The sequence below is a fragment of the Grammomys surdaster genome, unplaced genomic scaffold, assembly GCF_004785775.1.
Source record: "Grammomys surdaster isolate TR1022 unplaced genomic scaffold, NIH_TR_1.0 99, whole genome shotgun sequence".
Lineage (NCBI taxonomy): Eukaryota > Metazoa > Chordata > Mammalia > Rodentia > Muridae > Grammomys > Grammomys surdaster.
This window is the reverse complement of record NW_021604578.1, coordinates 10823228-10843263: the sequence shown is the minus strand read 5'-3', so window position 1 is coordinate 10843263 and position 20036 is coordinate 10823228. Positions and strand designations below refer to the sequence as shown.

The 20036-nt window shown below is 40.3% G+C and overlaps 2 protein-coding genes across 4 annotated transcripts in view; one reads left to right on the top strand and one right to left on the bottom strand.

The window, feature by feature from the left end:
• Ndufaf2 (NADH:ubiquinone oxidoreductase complex assembly factor 2) overlaps positions 1-8273 on the bottom strand; it is a 108899-nt gene extending 100626 nt beyond the window's left edge. The window contains exon 1 of the mRNA XM_028784195.1: positions 8102-8273. Within this exon, the coding sequence (XP_028640028.1) occupies positions 8102-8228 (127 nt within the window). The 5' untranslated portion in view covers positions 8229-8273. The remainder of the gene's footprint in view (positions 1-8101) is intronic.
• Positions 8274-8395: 122 nt separating this feature from the next.
• Positions 8396-20036, top strand: part of Ercc8 (ERCC excision repair 8, CSA ubiquitin ligase complex subunit) — a 37762-nt gene continuing 26121 nt past the window's right edge. The window contains exons 1-3 of one of the 3 annotated variants that reach the window (XM_028783875.1): positions 8402-8527; positions 10701-10796; positions 16609-16710. In XM_028783875.1, the coding sequence (XP_028639708.1) occupies positions 8451-8527; positions 10701-10796; positions 16609-16710 (275 nt within the window). In that variant the 5' untranslated portion in view covers positions 8402-8450. Of the gene's footprint in view, positions 8528-10700; positions 10797-16608; positions 16711-20036 lie in introns of all 3 variants that reach the window. The other 2 variants (XM_028783882.1, XM_028783878.1) reach the window with 2 other exon arrangements.

The window sequence follows — 20036 nt, the reverse complement described above, 5'->3', positions numbered from 1 at the left end:
GTGGGGGTCACAGGGTGGCACTGAGGGGAGGCAGCAAGTGGGGGGAGGTGGGAGGAACACAGGGTGGGCACTGAGGGAGAGGCAGCAAGTGGGGGGAGGTGGGGGACACTGAAAAGGCTGTAAGCAGGGGACACAGGGTGGGCGTTGAGGGGGTAAGGCAGCAAGGAGGGAAGGGACACAGGGGAAAGGAGGGAAGTACAGCAGGAGCACTAACAAAAACAATGTATAACAGTGCCACAATAACCATTACTTCATATGCTAATTAAAAATAGAATTTCAGAATCTCAGGGAGATAGAATTTCAGAATCTCAGGGAGAGGAAAGATGGAAATAGGGGTACATATCATATTCCATTATATAAATGTATGCAATTCTCCAAGAACAAGTTTTTGATACAATTCCAAATAGTCAGCCCTAAATATATATACATATGAGCAACGTTAAACAAACTCATGCTACACACACACACACACACACACACACACACCTAATATACACATATAGATGTATGTTATGATAAGAATAAGAGGTCACGAACTTGAGAAGTGGTGGGGCAAGGGAGGAAAGGGAGGTGCAGATGATGTAAACAAAATTCATATATAAAGTTTTCAGAGAATAAATAAAATGTAAAAAAATTTATGTTAAATTATAAAGTAGAATCTCTGAAATATCATTTTAAAAAAGATGTGAGGTGATTTAATTACATCGATATACTCACTCCATGAATATGCACATATGTCAAGACATCACCTTTAACAACTATAGCTACATACAAACTTTACCTATCAATGAAGCTGATGGAGAGACAAGTACCTAAATCATTCTTAGTATCAGAAGTCGCCGTGCAGTTGTAATTAGTCAATCATACCTCCCTGTTCATCAATGTCTCCTTCCTCACATGCTCGTCCTTCATCCATGCACACTTTAAGAGTTACTGAGCACTGTGCGTATTCCCGACCAGCTTAAATTCATTTATCTAAGTTTTATTTACTCATAGGCAGGGCACTATCAAAATGGCTTCTGGACCTTAAAGGACTTTAAGGTGGAGCGACACTGATGAAGGGAAGACAGAAGACATATTAAAAAGGGGGAAATGGTTTCCAGAGAAAACCCCTAGAGAGATGCACATGCAACTAATATATGTTAAGTCAGAGTTATGTCCTAAAAAGTAAGACAATATAAATCATTTTATGTGACAGATTCAGCTAAAATGGAAAAACTCCTTAACCAGCATCTTAGGCAGAGGGTGCAGTTTCTCATTTGGACCACAAGATGGAGTCATCAGCTAGTTGGAATGCAAGATTACAGTAGAGACAGCCTGATTTAAATTACCCAAGCTATTTATTTAAAAATGACTTTATGCAATCCATTGTAAACTGTATATATACCCCACACCATTTTGTAAAAGTGGATTTAGAATAAAGATTAGAATAAAGATTTAGAATAAAGTTTATAATAGAAAAAATTATTCTAACAGTTGAATAATGAAGCCTTCCACATAATTCTGAAGCTATTTCTCAGTACCAGTCCTCATTCAACTGTGACTTCTAAGAGTGTCATCACAGGTTTGTCACTTGTAAAGCAACTTACACTTAGCCTCGGGCAGCAGAGGAAACGACTTTCTGAACTGAGTAGCTCTTTGAAAGTTAGATGAGGAAAACAGTTATCTGTCTGATTTTAAATGCCAGGGAAACTGGGCTCTGTGCACACATGACACGGCTGGGTTCTGTTACTGAGTGGTCTTGATGAAGCAACACTATTGTTCTTCTTAATTCTTGCAATCTCCCACAACGCAGAGTCTCCTGACAAATGCTAAGAAGCGAGTCTAGCACACAGTGTTTACTATAAATACTACGATTGCTAGTATTGATATTGATGTTACTGACCTAACATAAAGCAAGTACAAAACCCTCAAAGACAAAGACGACTAGCAAGTGAACTCCTGGCAACACTTGTGACCTCATTTAACAAAAGACATAACCCAGTTTGCCAATCACCCATAATAAGTTTCCATTTCAGCTCAAAGGTCCCACTCTCCCAGCGTAGGAAAATCAGGAATAGGATTACAGTTGCTTACGTTCATTTAAAGGCACTGCCAACACACACCATCCTCATGCTTTGTTGTTGAAAATGAGATAGACACATCAGACACAAGTTCCGTCACAGACTACAGGGCAAACAGTGGGCCTTTCCCCCTTTGACAAAATACAATTAGTATTTAAGTGCGTGGACTTCATACACGACTGAGGGAATTCAGGAAACAATAAAAAACGAAATCTTATAGGAAAACTACTGACAGCAAAGTACTGACTACTGCCATATTGTCTGTTGTTCCCTGTCCGCCTTGTGTATTCCAGTTTTTCTTCTATTTTCATTATGTATTGTTGTTGCTGCTGCTGTTTGGGTAAATAAATGCTCTGGTTCCTCCTGGGTGTGGGTGGGAAGCGAGATTCCTTCAAATCACTTTAAAGTAAAAAGTAGTAAAGGCCCGGTCACTCTTGATTTTTGGAGCAATGCTGCCCCCTGCTGGAAGACATCAAATATTTTCATTAGCCCCAACCTTTGAAGAGTCTAGAACCACCTTCCAATTATTAACTAAAAAAACACAAACTGGACTTTTAGTTGTAGTTGTTTTCCTTTCCATATTCTCCATGAGCATTTCTATTCTCTACATAATACACATGAATTGGCTGAGGCTAGACCTTCCAAATCAATGTGTCTTTACTATACACACAACAGAGGAGGATTTTGAACACTTAGATAAATGTTTCTGAAGGGAAACTGTAAGGCTAAGTATCTATGCAGAAGCTTGTTGATGTAATAAAACTCAGTTTAAGAGATCGGAGGGCAGGTCCGTGTCTGAGCCAGACTGGGAGTTGGCTACACTATGGCCAGGCACTTTTATTTCTGGTAGGAATACTTATTCCTCCAAGGCTAATCTGGCTTATTTATTGAACAGCATCTGAATTACCTAGGCTACGATCCTTTGAACTACTTCATCCATGTATGTGTTTTGACTTTTAGAATTTGGGGCCAAAAGATATCTGAGTTCATTTAACAGGTGTTTTTGCAGTACCCACTCCATATCCAGGCAGACACAGGAAACTAAGTTTCATTTCGGTGAATGAGACAATTCACTGTGTTTGAAATGAGACTATGAGCTAGTTGGTGACTGTGAAGATATTAAAAGCTCAGCATTCAACGAAAGAGTGATAACTATGGTTAACTTAAGCTCACGCAATGGAGGTACTGGGACATTGAGAATGACAAAGTGTGTTTCTAATTTGTGTTACTATATGAGTGTGTAAAATTTAATTGAATAGAACCAGTGACTCATATCTACCTATTATCTCCCCAATCCTACTCAGTTCACATATAAAAGAGACTTATAGCTGTGCTAGAAAACAGATCAAAGTTCCATCAATAGGCCTGAAACTTCACTGAGCTCAGTGACCTGTAACAGCCACTCTGTAGCAGCCTCCTGTAACTCCAGCTCCAGAGGATCCTATTCCCTCTTCTGGCCTCTGTGGGTACTCACATACTTGTGGCCCGCCTGTGCGAGAACCCACACTCACGCACACAGGGTGGCCAGGGGAGTGGGAGGATAAATAATTATTACAGCACTGAAATCAATACAGAAAAATAAATTCAACTAATTTAAAAAAGTCAATGAACATATTTTAATGTATACTTAACAGGATGAAGAGAGAGGAAGATAAGAGAACCATTATGTCACATGCACACAAAGAAAACAATATAAATACATATTACTAAGTGAAAGACGATCTGAAAAGGTTGTATACTGTATAATTACAATTCTGGCTCTTGGAAAAAGCAAACGACTAAGGCAGTGACTGCTAGAGATTATGTGAGAGGAGCAAATGGTGGAAATTCTCACGTGAGACACCGGCAGTGGCAGAGTGTGGGAGAGGAAGAGAGACTACATTAGTAACTTCCACAAAGCTTTCCTGTACCTAACACAAAGTCATGGGCCAGTCAGATGGTTCCAAAAGCAAAGGTGTTTGCTCCCAAGCCTGGCGGCCTGAGCCTGAATCCCAAAACCCACAGAGCGGAAAAAGAGAATGGTCTTCTCTCCCAAGGCTGACTTCTGCCATCCAAGAGTACACTGTGGCCCAACCATGCCTGCGCACATACACACAGTGAATAAGTGAGTCAATATTAATTAAAAAGCCAACCCATAGATTTCAGTTTATGAGAGTAAACAGTTTTGAGATCCACTCATGAAAAGAACCTCTGAGCTAACAGGGAACAAACAAGGAACTACTTAGCTTACAAAGGGAATTTTTAAAGCTGGGTTATGGAGATGGTTCCATGGGTAAAGTGCTTGCTATACAAGTGTGAGGACCTGAGTTCAAATCCCCAGCACCCATGTAAAACACCAGCTCCTGTTAACATATGCCTGTAATCTTAGAGCTGAGGAGGTGGAGACAGGATGGCCAGGATCATGCTGATCAGCCAATCGGGCTGAGTCAGTGAACTCAAGGTTCATCAAGAGACCCTCCCTCAAAAAATAAGGTAGACAGTGACTGAAGGAGACAGATGACATTGATTTCTGGCCTCCATACAGAGGTACACATGCATACACACATGCACACATATGCACGCATACACACACACATACATACATGTATACACATACACACACATGCACACATACATATGCACACACACATGCACACATACACATGCACACACATATGCGCATACACACACATGCACACATATGCACACACACGCACACACACGCACACACACGCACACACAGTAAATAAAAATCCTGGTACTGGACAGGCAAAAGGCAAAGGCAGGTAGATCTTTTATGAGTTCCAAGCCAATCTGGTTTACACAGTGAGTCTAGGTCAGCCAAAGCTACACTGTGAGGCTGTTTCAAAGAATAAAAAAAAAAAACACAACAAGAAAACAACACACAAGCACCCTTCATAATATTAAACACAAGAAACTTCTAAGCAAATAGAACAAAATATGTGCACACTCCCTGTGCTGTAAACTACAAGTGAAAGAAGAAATCATGCAACCAAGAAAAAGGAATCCAAATTTAACTCCAGTTGATGGGGACTTAAACCTCACTCTCTTAAAGCGATATTTTCCAACTTATTTCTCTTGAGCTCTAAAAATGTCTTGTGATGCTGTGTAAATATTTTATTCACATTTTATGGAGTAAGTTGGAGCTACTGAGATCATATGGAAATTAAATAATAAGAAAAGGCTAAGAATCAGTTATGCCTCTGGGGAAATGAGAATTAATGTTCATGCAAAATCCATATGTGAATGTTTGTGGCAGCTCAATTCATAAGCACCAAAAGTTGGAAGCAACTCAAATGTCCTTCAGTGAGTAAACGTACAAGCTATGGCACATCCTTGACATGGAATATTAGTCATCAATAATAAGAAACAAACTACTGATACCTCATTGAATCTTAAAGGCATCATTGTGCTGAATGGAAGGAGCCATTCTCGAAGACTTCCAGATGGTATATGACTCTCTGGATAACAGTCTCAAGAAGACAAGACTATAATTGACATAATAATCAGTTACCAAGGTTACGAACTGAGAGAATAACTACCAAGGGTCAGCTCGTGGGAGATACTGAAGGCAGTAACTGTGTCCTGTATCCTGACGGTGATGAAGTTAGATGAATCCCCGACTCATCAAAATATGAAATGTATGCCACTTTCATAGCATTTGAATTTGAAAAGAAAGTCTGTGCTGTGTGTGAGTCCTCTCTGTGTGTTACACACATCTGAGTGTGCAAGCGTACATCCTGTGCACATACAGATGGAGGCCAGAGCTGGATGGCAGGGGTTTCCAAACTCCAGACTCTCTGCCTTAGTACCTTGAGACACCGTCTCTGGGTTGGAGACTTGCCTTCTGACTAGGCCGGCTGACCCCTCCGAGATGCCTGTCTGTTCCCACAGAGAACAAAGGGTGTAGGGTACATAAGCCATCCCTGGCTTCATACATGGGTGCTGGGGATTCAAACTCAGAACTTCCTGTTTGCTGAAACCCAGACATTTCTCAGTCCTTAAAAACAATTAAAAATAAACTCAATTTACTAATGGTAAAGTGAACAATAAAGAAAAACTGAATATCTGTATGCACCAATTAGCTGACTAAATCGAAGGGAGTGGACATCCCAAGTGCTGGTGTGGATGTGAAACAGCTGAACCTTCCAGCACTGCTGGTGGGGATACAAAATGGATCTCAAACTGTTTCCCTTCTTTTCTCCTCTCTCTCTCTCTCTCTCTCTCTCTCTCTCTCTCTCTCTCTCTTTCTCTCAGGGGTTTGTATTTGTTGTTGTTTTGTTTTTTCCTTTGATACAGTATTTCTCTGTGTAGTCCTACCTATCCTGGAACTTGCTCTGTAGACTAGGCTGGCCTCAGATGCAGAGATCCCCCTGTCTCTACATCCCGAGTGTTGGGAGTAAAGGTATATGGGCCACCAGGGCCGCTCTGTCTGTTTCTCACAAAGTGAAATGTACATCATCTACAGGTTGGTCCAGACGTTCTCCTTGTAAACATTTTAAGATGAGAAATGAAAGCATTGTATCTACAAGAGCCTTGTCTCCATGGATGTTAGTCATTTATCCATGACAGTCTTAAAATACTGGCAATAACTCAAAGATCTATGAACAGGTGAACAGATAAGAAAACCATATACATTACATCCGACACAATTAGAACATTAGCGACAAGGTTAAAATTTTGATATACACACAAAGATGAATTTCAAAACAATTATCCTAAATGAAGGACCCAGAAAGAAATCTAAAGGCATATATATTTTCACTTATAAAATTTGTTGAAAATACAGGACAATTCATAGTGTCAGAAATCAGATCAGTGGTTGTCTGGGTACAGGAAGTGGAGGCAGCATATTTAAATGCTTAGGGGGTAAAAAAAATTCAAGGTAGTAAGTTTTAGAAAAGGGCTAAGTGGGTGCTTGACAGCTCTGTCAGAGGTTAAGAGCACCTGCTACTCTTGCAGAAGACCCAGGTTCAAATCCCAGCACCCATATGGTGGCTAAACAACCATCATTAACTCCAGTTCCAACATCTATGGCACCAGATACACAATTAGTGTGCATACCACATACATGCAGGCAATACACATGCAATTAATAAATCGATTTTAAAGCTAAGTAAAACAATTTCATATTGACATTTAACATGGTTAATATTGTGAGAAATGAATGAAATACAGTGTTGGACCAGTCTTCAACCGTCCCAGTAGCGACAGACACTACTATTATCTCTTTGATGTAAGACCTCTGAGACAAAGTAAGAAAAACTGACTTGTGCCTTAGCTGCCTCAGTCATCGCTTACGCTCTGACCCAACTTCTTTCTCTGCGACTTTTTATACTGGAGCAATAGAGAAAAATAAAAGACATTGTATGGCCTGCTGTGAAAAGAAGGAAGAGGAGGAGGAGAAGGAGGAGGAGAAGGAGGAGGAGGAGGAGGAGGAGGAGGAGGAAGAGGAAGAGGAGGAAGAGGAGGAAAGGAACCCCAGCCCTGACTGTTCTTGAATTCACTCTAGAGCAGGCTGACCTCGAACTCAGAGATCCATCCGCCTCTGCCTCCTGAGTGCTGGGATTAAATGTGTGATCCAACACCGCCTAGCTATGACAGAACACCTCTTAACTAAACCGTGCGAGTTCTTGAAAACAACTTTAGACATACGTTTCTGAAATCGACCTGGACAAGGTCTTGGGACTCAAGACTCTTTGGAAGGGAAACGGGAACTGTTAGTTAGAAAGGATCAGTGTATCTGGAAACTTCTAGATTGACAAGGACGGCGACAGATAGGGAGAGCGCCCCAGACAGTGCGCCACTGGGAAAGGTAAACTCTGCGGACAACCGGGATCTGAAGACCAAGTCTTGGCACTGGCGCAAAGCCTTTCCCGATGCTCCCCAGACCCTCTGGCAGATCTTGAAGGACTGGGTCCAGACTTCGTTGCCCAAGGCAACCACCAAGCCCAGGATATCCAAGGCCCGGCCCCAAAGTACCGCGGCCGTCACCCGCCCGGGATGAGCAGCGACCGGTAGCCGCTCCTCGCTCTCACCTCTCCAGTTCTTGTACTCGGCGACGTAGTAGTATTTGTTCCCCAGATGGTCCGTACCCACGTGCTCCCTCACTTCCTTGGACAAGGCGCTCCAAACTGAGCGCAACACACCACGCCACCAGCTCATGCCTGCGCGCAGCTCAAGGTCCCAGGACTCTCCCTTACGACCGGAGGACACGCCCACGCGAAGCCCCGCCCACTGACCGGCGTTCTCGAACCCCCCCAGTAACGCCGCTCTCCTTTGGTCACGTCACATCGCTGATTGGCCAATGGGAGCCCGTGTTGTTGCATCCGGTTCCAAGCTCTGTCATGGCGGCACTCAGGCCTCAAGCCGGTGTGTGGAACCAAGATGTTGAGCTTTTTGTCCGCTCGACAGTCGGGTTTGGAGGACCCTCTTCGCTTGCGTAGAGCGCAGTCCACACGGAGGTAAGGCACGCCATGTCTTTTCCTCTTCCGGTGCCAAGTGAGAGTCTGGAGCAGGGAGTTAGGGTGGCAGGACCGATTGGGCTGAAGATGAAGTCGGCAGGAGCCAGATGAGGAAGATCCGCGTGTGCGTGTATGGGCAGAGTTTGAAGAAGAAACCCAAATCACAACGACTGTAGCTTGCCGAGCACGAGAAGAATGAAGTCGAAAGTAACCAGGGAGTCAAGTTAGATAACTGTCACTCCGGGAGAGACCTGATGGCAGTGTTGTGAACATTCTCACGGCCAGCTAACCCCGCTGCGTTCCGCTTGACTTTCACTTCTAACGTTACTGCTAACGCCGTTATTTTTGTAAAATTTCTTGTGGGTTTATCTTTAAGGCACAGAATTGACAAAACTACTTGCTTTGAATGTGTTTGTAAACTGAGTAACAGGTGTACAGTCACCGATCATACAGATTTTGAAAGAAGGCGTGTAAATACGTCACCTACTACGTGCTGTTTATATAGTGATTTGTAGATGGAATATCAACTTTTGGGCTTTCAGCTTTATGGTATTTCTCAGTAACTGAAATTTGAACAATGTTGACGGGGGAGGGGGGAGCATGAGACAATCGAAGTTAGCTGCTGTGGACAATCTGAAGCAGTCCCATATCCTACATCTGAGATTAAAACAAAAATATATTCATGTAAATATAACTGTTTTTTTTTTGTTGTTGTTTTGTTTTAAGAAATCAAGATTCTCACTAGAGGGAAATACTGTCACCCAAATCATTTTTTTTTTCTTTATAGACACACTGACAGTTTACTCTGGTTGCTTTAAAGCTGTCTTTAGTTGTCAGCAATTTGGCTGTGATATATCTAGATATGGATTTCTCCAGGTTAACTCTACACAGCAATTGCTTTACCTCTCAGTTTGTAGATTTATATCAAGTTGTCAGTCATTTTTTCCTCTCCAGTGCTTCGCCTGTCCTGTGTTCCTTCTCTCCTCCTGGATCAGTTACATTAACCCAAGTCTTCCCCACTGTGTTGTTAGCTTGTGTAATTTCAATTATTCTATCTTCGTGTCCACTAATAGCTGCCTTGGTCTTTTGAGTCCATTAAGTTAAATGAGTGTGGACGGTTTTTAATCTCTTACCCATCAGTTTTCTGTGTCTGCTGTGAAGTCCTCGTCACATGACTCCACAGCTATGTGGGTCAGCTTTGGCTCCTCATGAGTTCCTTTCTTTTGGAAGTCGAAATTTCTGGGATTCATCATATGCAGGATAATTTTGAATTACATCCTTAATATTTTGACCACTGTTACTAGGCTCAGGATCTGTCTCTACTCTGTAAAGAGTGTGACGGGGTAAGTGCTGGGATAAAGGTGTGTGCTACCTCCGCCCTGGCCTTGAACGGTTTTAAGGAGTGTTCTTTCTGATTTCCATCTCTGCTGTGATTTTCCAACATATGGAACCCATCTTTGTCCTCCAACCAGCAATTCTGGCCTCTTGTTACTGCTGTACCTCACATTTCCATGATTGGGCCCAAAGCAAAGTTCAGAAGAAGAAATGCAGATTTAAAAAAATAATCAAGACACTAATGAAAAGAAATTAGTTTGCTTCCATTAAACTGCGGCATTGAATATAGTTTGTATTTCTACTGTCTTAAACAGCTGAGGGAATCTTTAAATTGTGTAATTCAAACTTTTATCCACTAGGTGTCATAAGTCAGGCTTATTGGAATATCCATAGATAACCTTTTTAAGGACTTAAAAACTTTAAATCGGCAGTTTTCAACCCGTGGGTCTCTATACTTTCACAGGGGTTGCATATATCCTGTATATCAGATATTTCTATTACTATTTGTAACAGAAGCAAAATTACAGTTATGGAGCAGCAGTAAAAATAATTTTATGCTTTGAGGTCACTACAACACGAGTAACTGTGGTAAAGGACCGCAGTATTAGGAAGATTTAAATGAAGTTTACAGTAGGGTTTCAAGTGAAATGTTTGCATATGGTTGGTAACTTGTTTAGAGGTTTACATTTACAAATCTGAATACCTTTAAATGTAGTAAAAATACTAAAGACTTGCAGTATTTATGGTAATCTATGTAATTTTGGGGAAATAAGGAATTTATTTGTATTATACTTTTTCTTATCATTGTTGTATCTTTTTCTTTTTTTAATTTCTGAAGGGTCCTGGGACTGGAGTTAAACAAAGACAGGGATGTTGAAAGAATCCATGGCAGTGGAGTTAACACTCTTGACATTGAGCCTGTTGAAGGAAGATAGTAAGTTACAGCTTCACGTTTCTCTCTACATGAGGTGTAGTAAAGTCTTGCCTGTTCAGATTGATTAGTAAAAAGTTCTTAAAAATATTTTTAAAAATTATAAATTATAGCATTTGTTGAACAAACATTTATTCATTTGAAATAGAAACAGAAAATCAAATACGGAAAATGTTTTCAAATCAATATTCCAAATGTGGCATAAATATATTCGTGTTAAATCAATAAACCAGGAATTTATGTTGATGCAGAAGGCTTTTAAGTGCTGGGATGTGTTTAGGTGCTCTTCTAAAATATAGTTATTACTTTCAAGGACTAACGGGAAGTAAAACAAAGGTAGAAATGTGTTTGGCAAGCTAGGTTTAAAGATGTTTCACTGAGTTTCTTACTCATCAGATCTGTGGCCTTGTGCAATTTACCTGACCTTTCAAATTGTCAATTTGTCTTAGCTATTCTATGGGAATGATCATGCTTATTTGTCAAGTTCTTATTTCTTAAGAACTTGAGAAAAATCTGTATTGAAAACATGCTTGTTCCATCTCATTGCCTACACTGTAGCTGAATGCATTCCCCTGCTCACAACTTCCTGTCACATTTCACCATGAATCGGCACTCCACGATCCTCATGCGGGAAGGTTTCAGGGTGGAGGGTGCAGCTCTGTGGCAAAAGTATGATTTGCATGCTCAAGATCTGGGTTCAGTCTAGAACATAATGGGAGGAGAAGATGGGGCTGTTAATGAAGGTGGGCTCAGAGCCCTCCATGTGAGCTCAGGGTATAGTTCACTAATAGACCCTCACCTAGCAGGTGCGAGGCCCTGGATTCAAGCCTCAGCACTACAAGGAAATAAAACAAAGTCAGGCCTTAGGTGGTTTATAATTAGCTGATGTATTAAAATCACCGATGGGAAGTAGTTTCTGGTGTTGTGATCTAGTTAGCAGTTGCCCTAGTTGATGTTTACATTAAAATAAGCCAGGTGGGTGCGGCAGACTTGCGCTCTCTTACTTTCCCCTTCTGCCATGATAGTCTACAAGAAACACGGGCCAAAACAGTTCTCAATTTAACACATGGCTACATTTAAAAGATGGCATACAATAATTCTTTTCTTTTCCCTAGCTTTCCAAGGCTTAACATACCACTTCCTGTTCAAAGGCAGGTGAGGGGCACTCATTGATAAATAAAATACATGCAGATCCAAGGAACAGAGGATAGCTGATTTTTTTTTTTTTTTTTTTTTTTTTTGTAATTGGGGCCGTTTGAAAAGTATAGTAGTGTACCAGCCAAGCATTGGTATAGTGATTGTGTACCCTGTGAGGGACAGTAACCAGTTAACAGAGTCAGGAAGAGCTGGTGGATTTCAGTTTATGTATGTGTGAAATATGTTTGAAGAGTATTGGATGAAGACATTTTTATGGTGTGTCTAATTAAAATCTGAGCCACTTAGCACAGTAGCTTTCCCTTTAATACATGGTAAAAGCTACTGCTGTGCATTTCTTTTCTCTAAAACATACTTTATGTAATCACATTTAGTAGCAAGAAGACATAAAGGTGAAAATACATGTCAATTTGAAAACCAAGTATTTTCTTTCCCTTAAGAAATCAGTTCAGAATTATATTAGTATTTGTCATCCACCATGAACACTATAGCGGAAGCACTAAAAGCCATAGTCAAAACCAGGACACAGAGATCTGGTAGACCAGACTCAGTTCCAAGATAGGTGTTATTTCAAGAAGACTATCCATAAACTGCATTTTTTTAACAGGTTCAATTACATAGGATACCCTTATGAAGATAAAAATTTATGTCTTCTGAGTTCTTTTAATTTATTCATCTTTTATAAGTTTTATTTTCTATATAAAAATAATACCCTACCCCTTTAATATGGTCATGATTAGCAGAATAGTAACCTCATAGTTAAATATTATTAGTGTCAGGTACCAAATAGAAATTCGTTTAATTTCAATAATGATTAAATTTTCATGCAGTAAATAAACTCAAAAGAAAATTTTTCACAATTATTTTAATAAAAAACATTTTACATTTTTGTGAACACCAATTAAATTCAATTAAAAAAACAACTTTTTTTTTTACATTGTTTTACATTGATAATACATTGACAGTACTGGCAGAGAAACAGAAACCCAGCAGGTCTGAGCATGTAGTTCCGTTGGTAAAGTGGTGACGAACACCTGTCATCTCAGCTCTCAGGAGATGAGAGCAAGAGGCTGACCCCTGGAAGGTCACCAGGTCAGGAAGTGTCTACACAAATCCCAAACTGTGAGTAAGGGGAGACAAACCTTGATGACTGCAAGATCTGTGTGCTGTTGGTGTATACTCGTGGAAGAAGGAGAGTGAGCAAAACTGATGGAGTCACTGATCTGGCTGATACCTCCAAATTGCTGTCTGATTTCAGCATGTCTGTCACACACCAGTGACAGATGACTTCACGGCCAGCCTGAGACTGCAAGGATCTCAGCCCAGCCCCTATAATGGCTCCTAGGAACTAATAGTCAAGCTCTGTGAAGAATGGAGCCCCACCCTGAAAAGTAGACTCCAGCTTAAGAAGTGTGGGACAGTTCACACAAAGGGGAAGGGAAGCCCAGTAACAGATCAGAAACAGAACAGATCAGGGCATCTCTTATTAAAAATTGGTATGGTTTAGGAGAAAATATAACTTAGAAGGAGTATTTTTTTGAAGATAAAAAGTTGAATTGTTATTCTAAATCCAGACTCCATTCTGAAAGAGTAGGGAAAACATACGAAAATAGGATATAAGATGTAAGAGCTAATAGACAGTGACCTCATGCCAGACAGGTCATCCGGGAAATGTACCAGTGCTAATCTCATAGTCCCAAACTAACAAAAGGTCTGCTTATCGTACACATGTACACAGACATCTGTTTGTGTGTGCATATGTGTGTATGTGCGCACATGTGTGAGCTCATGTCATCATGTGTGTGTGGCACACCTTTAACAGCTGACCTCTCTCTCCAGCCTTCCCTCTAAATAATTTTAAATGGTAAAGTCTATGGAAGATTAATGTAAATTTAAATTTAAGAATCTCAGAAATGAGGTTATTAAACCCAAGAAAAATATTAGAAATGAAAGAAATATTTTAGAAAGGAACCGAAGCATAAGGAACACAAACAAATCTGTACAGGGTGTAATTCCTTAGAAACTGAAGGCAAAAAGCAGCGAGAACTTAAAGATCAGAAAGAAAGGGAAGGTCAGGACTGTGGTGTGGTGCTTGCCTCTTGTGTGTGTGAGGCCACAGGTTCACTAACCCTCTGGAAGGAAAAGAAGACCAGGATGTGAAGGCAGTCAGGCAGAGGATGGCCTTATCTGGCATCAGTGGGAGGGGAGGCCCTTGGTCCCATGGAGGTTTGATGCCCCAGCATAGGGGGATGCTGGAGTGATGGGGCAGGAGTGGGTGGGTGGGTGGGGAGCAAAGGGGCAAAGGGGAGGGGGAAAGGAGGGTAGGATAGGGGATTTGTGGAGGGGTAACCAGGAAGGGCGATATCATTTGAGATGTAAACAAATGAAATGATTATTTTAGAAAATGAAACTATAATTCAGTAAGCCTTGTAACTGGAGTAACATCTACAACTGTGGTGTATAAGGGAATGGATCACACTGTCACTGGAATTTGACTTTGGAATTTTTGCCCAAAGGAAGAATTTCTTTTTTAATCTAAAACACTCTGAGAATTAATTAAGACTTTTACATCTGCTCATACTGATTTTCAAAGCCAGACGGGCAGACATTTGTCAGTATACAGTGATTCTTAGGGTACTATACTGATTAGCCCTTCTTTGGTATTCTACCGAGTTGAAATCTGATAGCCAGAATAACCAGAAAGACAGAAATATAAGTGTTGATGATAACCAAAAATTCTAGAAAATAGCAATACTATATGTAAATGTATAACTTTGTGGGTCCTAGGTATTGGTTTGGCCGCTGATAACATCACAGTAAAGAAATTATAAGCAAAGTTTATTATAAGTAAAGATTAGAAGTCTAAGGTTGCAGAGCAAATGACCTGGGTTTAGCCAAGGATAAATCACAAGAAACAACAGGTTGAGGGAACAAAGAATCACAAGAGTGAATTAAAGGTCTGTATCCATCTAAAATAATCCAAAGCAAAGCTCCTGTTTTCATGATATACTTTTGGGCGATGAATTGTGAAGTATTTAGAAAAGGAAGTCGTGATTACTATAAAAATTGCATTGGTGAGGAACTGAAGAAAAGGAAAGGGAGTTTTAGTGGGAAAGGTCCTAGTGTGTGGACTTCCCTGGAGACCCTGAAGATGAGATGCACATGTTTATTTGGCTAACTGTATTTTGTGTAATACTGGAGTAAAATTCAGAATGCCTAAAAATTTGCAGTTAAGTTGATCCCAAAGAGATTTTCATCTTGTAAAAAAATGTAAAAGGATGGTACTCCGAATGGGGGTAAGAACACAGAGGCCGTGACAATATTGAATGTGAGATAGAATGTATTCCAATCTGTGGGAAAATAAAACCCTCCCTTTTGTAGACTTTGTTCTGAGTTCACTTCATGCTTCACCACCTGTTGTTGTTTTTTCTAAACTGAAAATATGATGGCTGATGGGCAGGTCAGTTAAATGTTACAGCTTCAAATTCAAAGAGTATTTCAGGTAATGTTATAAAAACCCAAAATCATGATTGGAGAACAAACAAACAGCCTGCAACAAACTAGGAACAGTCCTGGACAGACTCAGGGGTCCTGTGTAATGTATGTGACAGGCTAAGACTATTCTACAAGCTAATTTTGTAAATGAGTTGAATTAATATGAAGAACTTTTTGTTGTCAAGTATATGATTACATATGACTATTGAGAAATCATTTTGCAAAGCTTTTGAGTTAAATCATTTCCAGGCTCTTGCAATGTAATGAGCTGGTTTGAAGGACAGGTTTGCCCCTTTAGTGCCCTTTGCTCCTAAGTCAGACTGAATGTACAAGCCCTAGGCTTCTCATCTCTCCCCTCTCCCTCCCCTGCTTCACAATATAGTCTTCCCTCAGTCACTAGAGTGGGACTCTTATGCACCTTGCTGGCTATGTTCTCTTCCTTTATCAGGTACCAGTTTAAATATTATAACCAAGGATGCTATCCTTGAAGCCTCAAGCTAAAATAAAAGTAGCATATTGCCATGGTGATCCCAGTTGCAACTTATTACACATTAAGGTCAAGCACAAGGTTTTTCCTGCTAGACTGTAACTTTCCGGGTGGTCAGGGAGCATGCCGTGTGTGCATAGCTCATTAGCAGAGTACCTTTTGCGTTGTTGGTTCTGGGCACAAATCAATGGAATGAATATGCTTACCTAAAGAAGAGCCAGCTTCCATTTGCTGTTGCATCAGCTTTATCATTTAGGGGCAGTGCCCTCCCTCACTTCGTTATTACTATTTTTACAGATGTCCAAGGGCTCATCAGTGATATAACTTTCCCTGGAACCCATAGTTACTGTCGGTAACGGACTAACTCTGTTTTCATTTAGCAGATTTAAGAAGACATTTAGAGTGGTACTGTAATCTTTTACTTTCTTAGCTGTCTTTTGCATCTTGTCCTACCATCTTTTTGCAGTCATGGATGTAAACCTGAGATGATCAAAGGTTGAGATTTTCTGTAGTTGTGCCTTTGTAAATGTTAAGAAATTCCAGTTTCCTGAAGTCTGTTAGAATGAACTGAACTTGCTGTCTTAATACTTCCGGCATATATAGGTCAGTGTGCAGTTATGAGGGCATCATCCATAGGTGGACTTCTCACAGTGGTTAATGTGACTTTTCTGTTGTCAGCATGTTGTCAGGTGGTTCCGATGGTGTGATTGTACTCTATGACCTTGAGAACGCCAGCAGACAGCCCTATTACACATGTAAAGCAGTGTGTTCCGTTGGCAGGTGTGTATTTGAAAGTGTAACTCATGAATATGTAAACAGTTCAGTATCCTTTGCATCAAATGGAAACAGTGAAAGTAGCAGTCATACGCATGGTGTAAACAAAATTCAGTTGACTTGGATATTCTTTGACGCTTTCCTTGAAAACTATCAAAATTCAATATATTTTTTGCCATGTGACTTCCTCCAAACAGTTTTTGTGTCAGCTTTCAAATGAATTTTTAAAGACTTTTGTGTCGTTTTGTTCTGTACTTACAGAGCATATCTCAGTAGCTGTGGTTCTAATACCACTTAGTATAAGGTTCATGTCTGAATCTTCCAGCTAATTATAAATGCAGACGAAGTTTTCAACTGATGTTAATAGGGAAAAGATTAAAAACAGGGTGTAATAAATATGCAAGCAGTCCTCTCACCATACGTGCACGTGCCTCTTTCTTATCTGTCTGCTCACTCAAAAAAGCTCAATTTAAGCCCAGGCAATGATGGCATGTTCAGTGCCTTTAAACCAGTACTTGGGAAGCAGAGGCAGGCAGATATCCAAGTTTAAGGACAGCTTGATCTACAAACTGAGTTCTAGGACAGCCAGGACTACATAGAGAAACCCTGTCTTGAAAAAAAATACATACATACATACATACATACATACATACATTGCTCAACCTTAAAATATACCTGTCTGTCCTGACTTCCCTGGCTATTTGGTAGGTTGTTTTTTTTTTTTTCCTGACAGTATTTAAAGGTCTTTTGCTACTGCCTGTGTCTGATCTGTTCCTGAGCAAACTTTGCCGTAGCCAGTGTGCTCTCATAGGGAGAAGCTCATAGAACTGTATGTTCCTAGAGGACTGCAAAGGACCCTAGGCTCTGAGTCATAAGTGTGTGTTTACACACTATTCATTTTAGAAACAGTTTTGAAAATCTCTCTTGAGACTGACTTATTTTTTTTAGAGGTAATTTTACTGGCTCCATCATTCTTAGCAGGCTTTTGTGATAATTAAATATTTTTAAAGCATGTTGAAAGCTGTAAAAACTACTCTGTAAATCAAAATATAGTTAAAGAAAAAGTTCAGGGTCAGTTAGATGACTCAGTAGATAAAGGCATTTTGTCACCAAGCCTGGTGACCTTAGTCCCTGAGACCTACATAATAGGAGAGATCTTACTTTCATAAGTTGTTTTGTGGACTTTACCTGCAGGCCATGTACACACACACACACACACACACACACACACACGCACACACACACGCACGCAATTAAAAATTAAGACTATTACCTACTCAAATACTCTAGGATAGCTGAGCACAGTGGCACACGCCCTTAGTCCCAGCACTTGGGAGGCAGAGGCAAGAGGAATTCTGTGAGTTTTAGGCCAGCCTGGTTAACCTAGTGAGTTCCAAGACAGCCAGGACTATGTAGAGAGGACCCTGTCTCCAAAACGAACAAACAAAAGGCCAAACAACAACAAAACCAAAGAAGCAAAACAAAATACTCTAGAACATCTTTTTGTAGAATATTATTTCATTGTCAATTTCCTACTTGTATGTCTACCTCCCACCCCCTCAGGACTCCCCTCAACATGTCGCCCTCCCAACGTTATGTTTTCTTTGTAACTCTTTGAGTCCAGATAGTGCCACAGGCATGCTCATAGATGCAAAGTCATCCATCAGTAGCTAGTCACTCCTCAGCTGGGAGTGGAGCATGAGTTCCTCCTCCAGCCCTGCTGCAGTGTGGACTGGCTTGATCCTGTGCAAGCCTTAGGCAGATAATCATGGCTGCTGTGACTTCATGCAATGGCCATGCTGTCCTGAAGATGACATTTGACAGAGCTCCTCTCTGTCCTCATCTCCTTTCTATCTGTCCCTCACAGCACTTGAGCACTCAGCAGTTCTTAAGCTCAGCATTTTGGCCTCTTCTGAGTCTTCGCTTGAGCTACTGCCCCTGCAGAAAGAAGCTTCTCTGAGCCTGAGGGCAGCCCAGCACAGGCTGTGGATAGAAGCAGGAACATTTAGAAGGCAACTGACACTATGTCCATTTAGCTGTCCAGAGCCTGTGAACTCCGTAGCCATGGGCTTTTGAAGAGCTTTACAGTAGTAGGCACAAAAGTGCCTTTTTGTGAAGCATACCTCAAATCCCAGCTTGCTACTGACTGCCACCTTGCCTGGCAGGCTGGTATTGTAGCATGCAGCTTCCATATCTGGGTAGTACCACTAATGAATTTTTCTCTTAGTGGCCTGCATAGCAGCTTTCCACACTGAAAGCTAGCTGGCTGGGAGGACGCTTGCAGGTCAGTTCCAGCTTGATTTCTCCGTGTCCTGCAAACAAGATATACTGTGTCTTCAGCAGTAGTGCCTTACCATCTAATTAGTGGTGGGCAGCCGAGATTAATAGCAGTAGCCTAGGGCCTCCCAGAGTTGCAACACAGTATGAGACCTGGTTTTTAAGAGGTTTGAGCCATTTACTCACTTTCAACCCTTATCAAAAAGAAAAACAAAGGAAATTAAATTCTAGAGTGCTGGCCTTAAACTCACAGAGGTCCTCCTGCCTCTCCTTCCTAGGTGCTGGGATAAAAGGTTTGTGTCACTACACCCAGGTTTAATTTAATAATTTTAAAATCTGATATCTGATATTAAAATTTATCATTAAGTTTATTAAATAATGAAATATATATGTATTTTATGTGTTTGACATATGTGTTTATATGAATAGATATATATACATATAATGTTACTCTGAAGAACTGTGATCTGGTAAGTTTTTTGTTATGTAATTAAGTAAATGTTTAATGTGTCTCAATTTTATTATATTATGACTTTTATTCCTAGGTTCAAAGAATAGAAGTATGACATTGCATTTCAAAATGGGTATATTTATAATGTCATTTTAAAAAATAATTATAATAAAATTCATTGTTATTGTGGCTTAGGCAACTTAGTAATATAGTTGTTAACTTTATGTTGTTAGACTTAATTTGTTTGTTCTTAAACATTAAGAAGATTTTACTATCAAAATTCTTACTAACTATACCTGAAAATAACACATGTAATAGAATGATACAATATTATATCCTGTTTCAAAATTTAAATTTAAAATATAAATGAGCTTTTGTTTGTATTTCTACAGTAAGGACTGGCTTTATTTAAAACAACTCATCAGAAAATCTATGTTGAAACCAAGACTCTGGAGCATTATCAGAGTTGACCTAACTAATTTCAAGTAGTAATTTATTGGAATGTGCTTGTAGCTCATGTAATTGTGGAGAAAATGAGAGAATCAAGTTTATCCAATGAGCAGAAAGAGAGAGAGAGAGAGAGAGAGAGAGAGAGAGAGAGAGA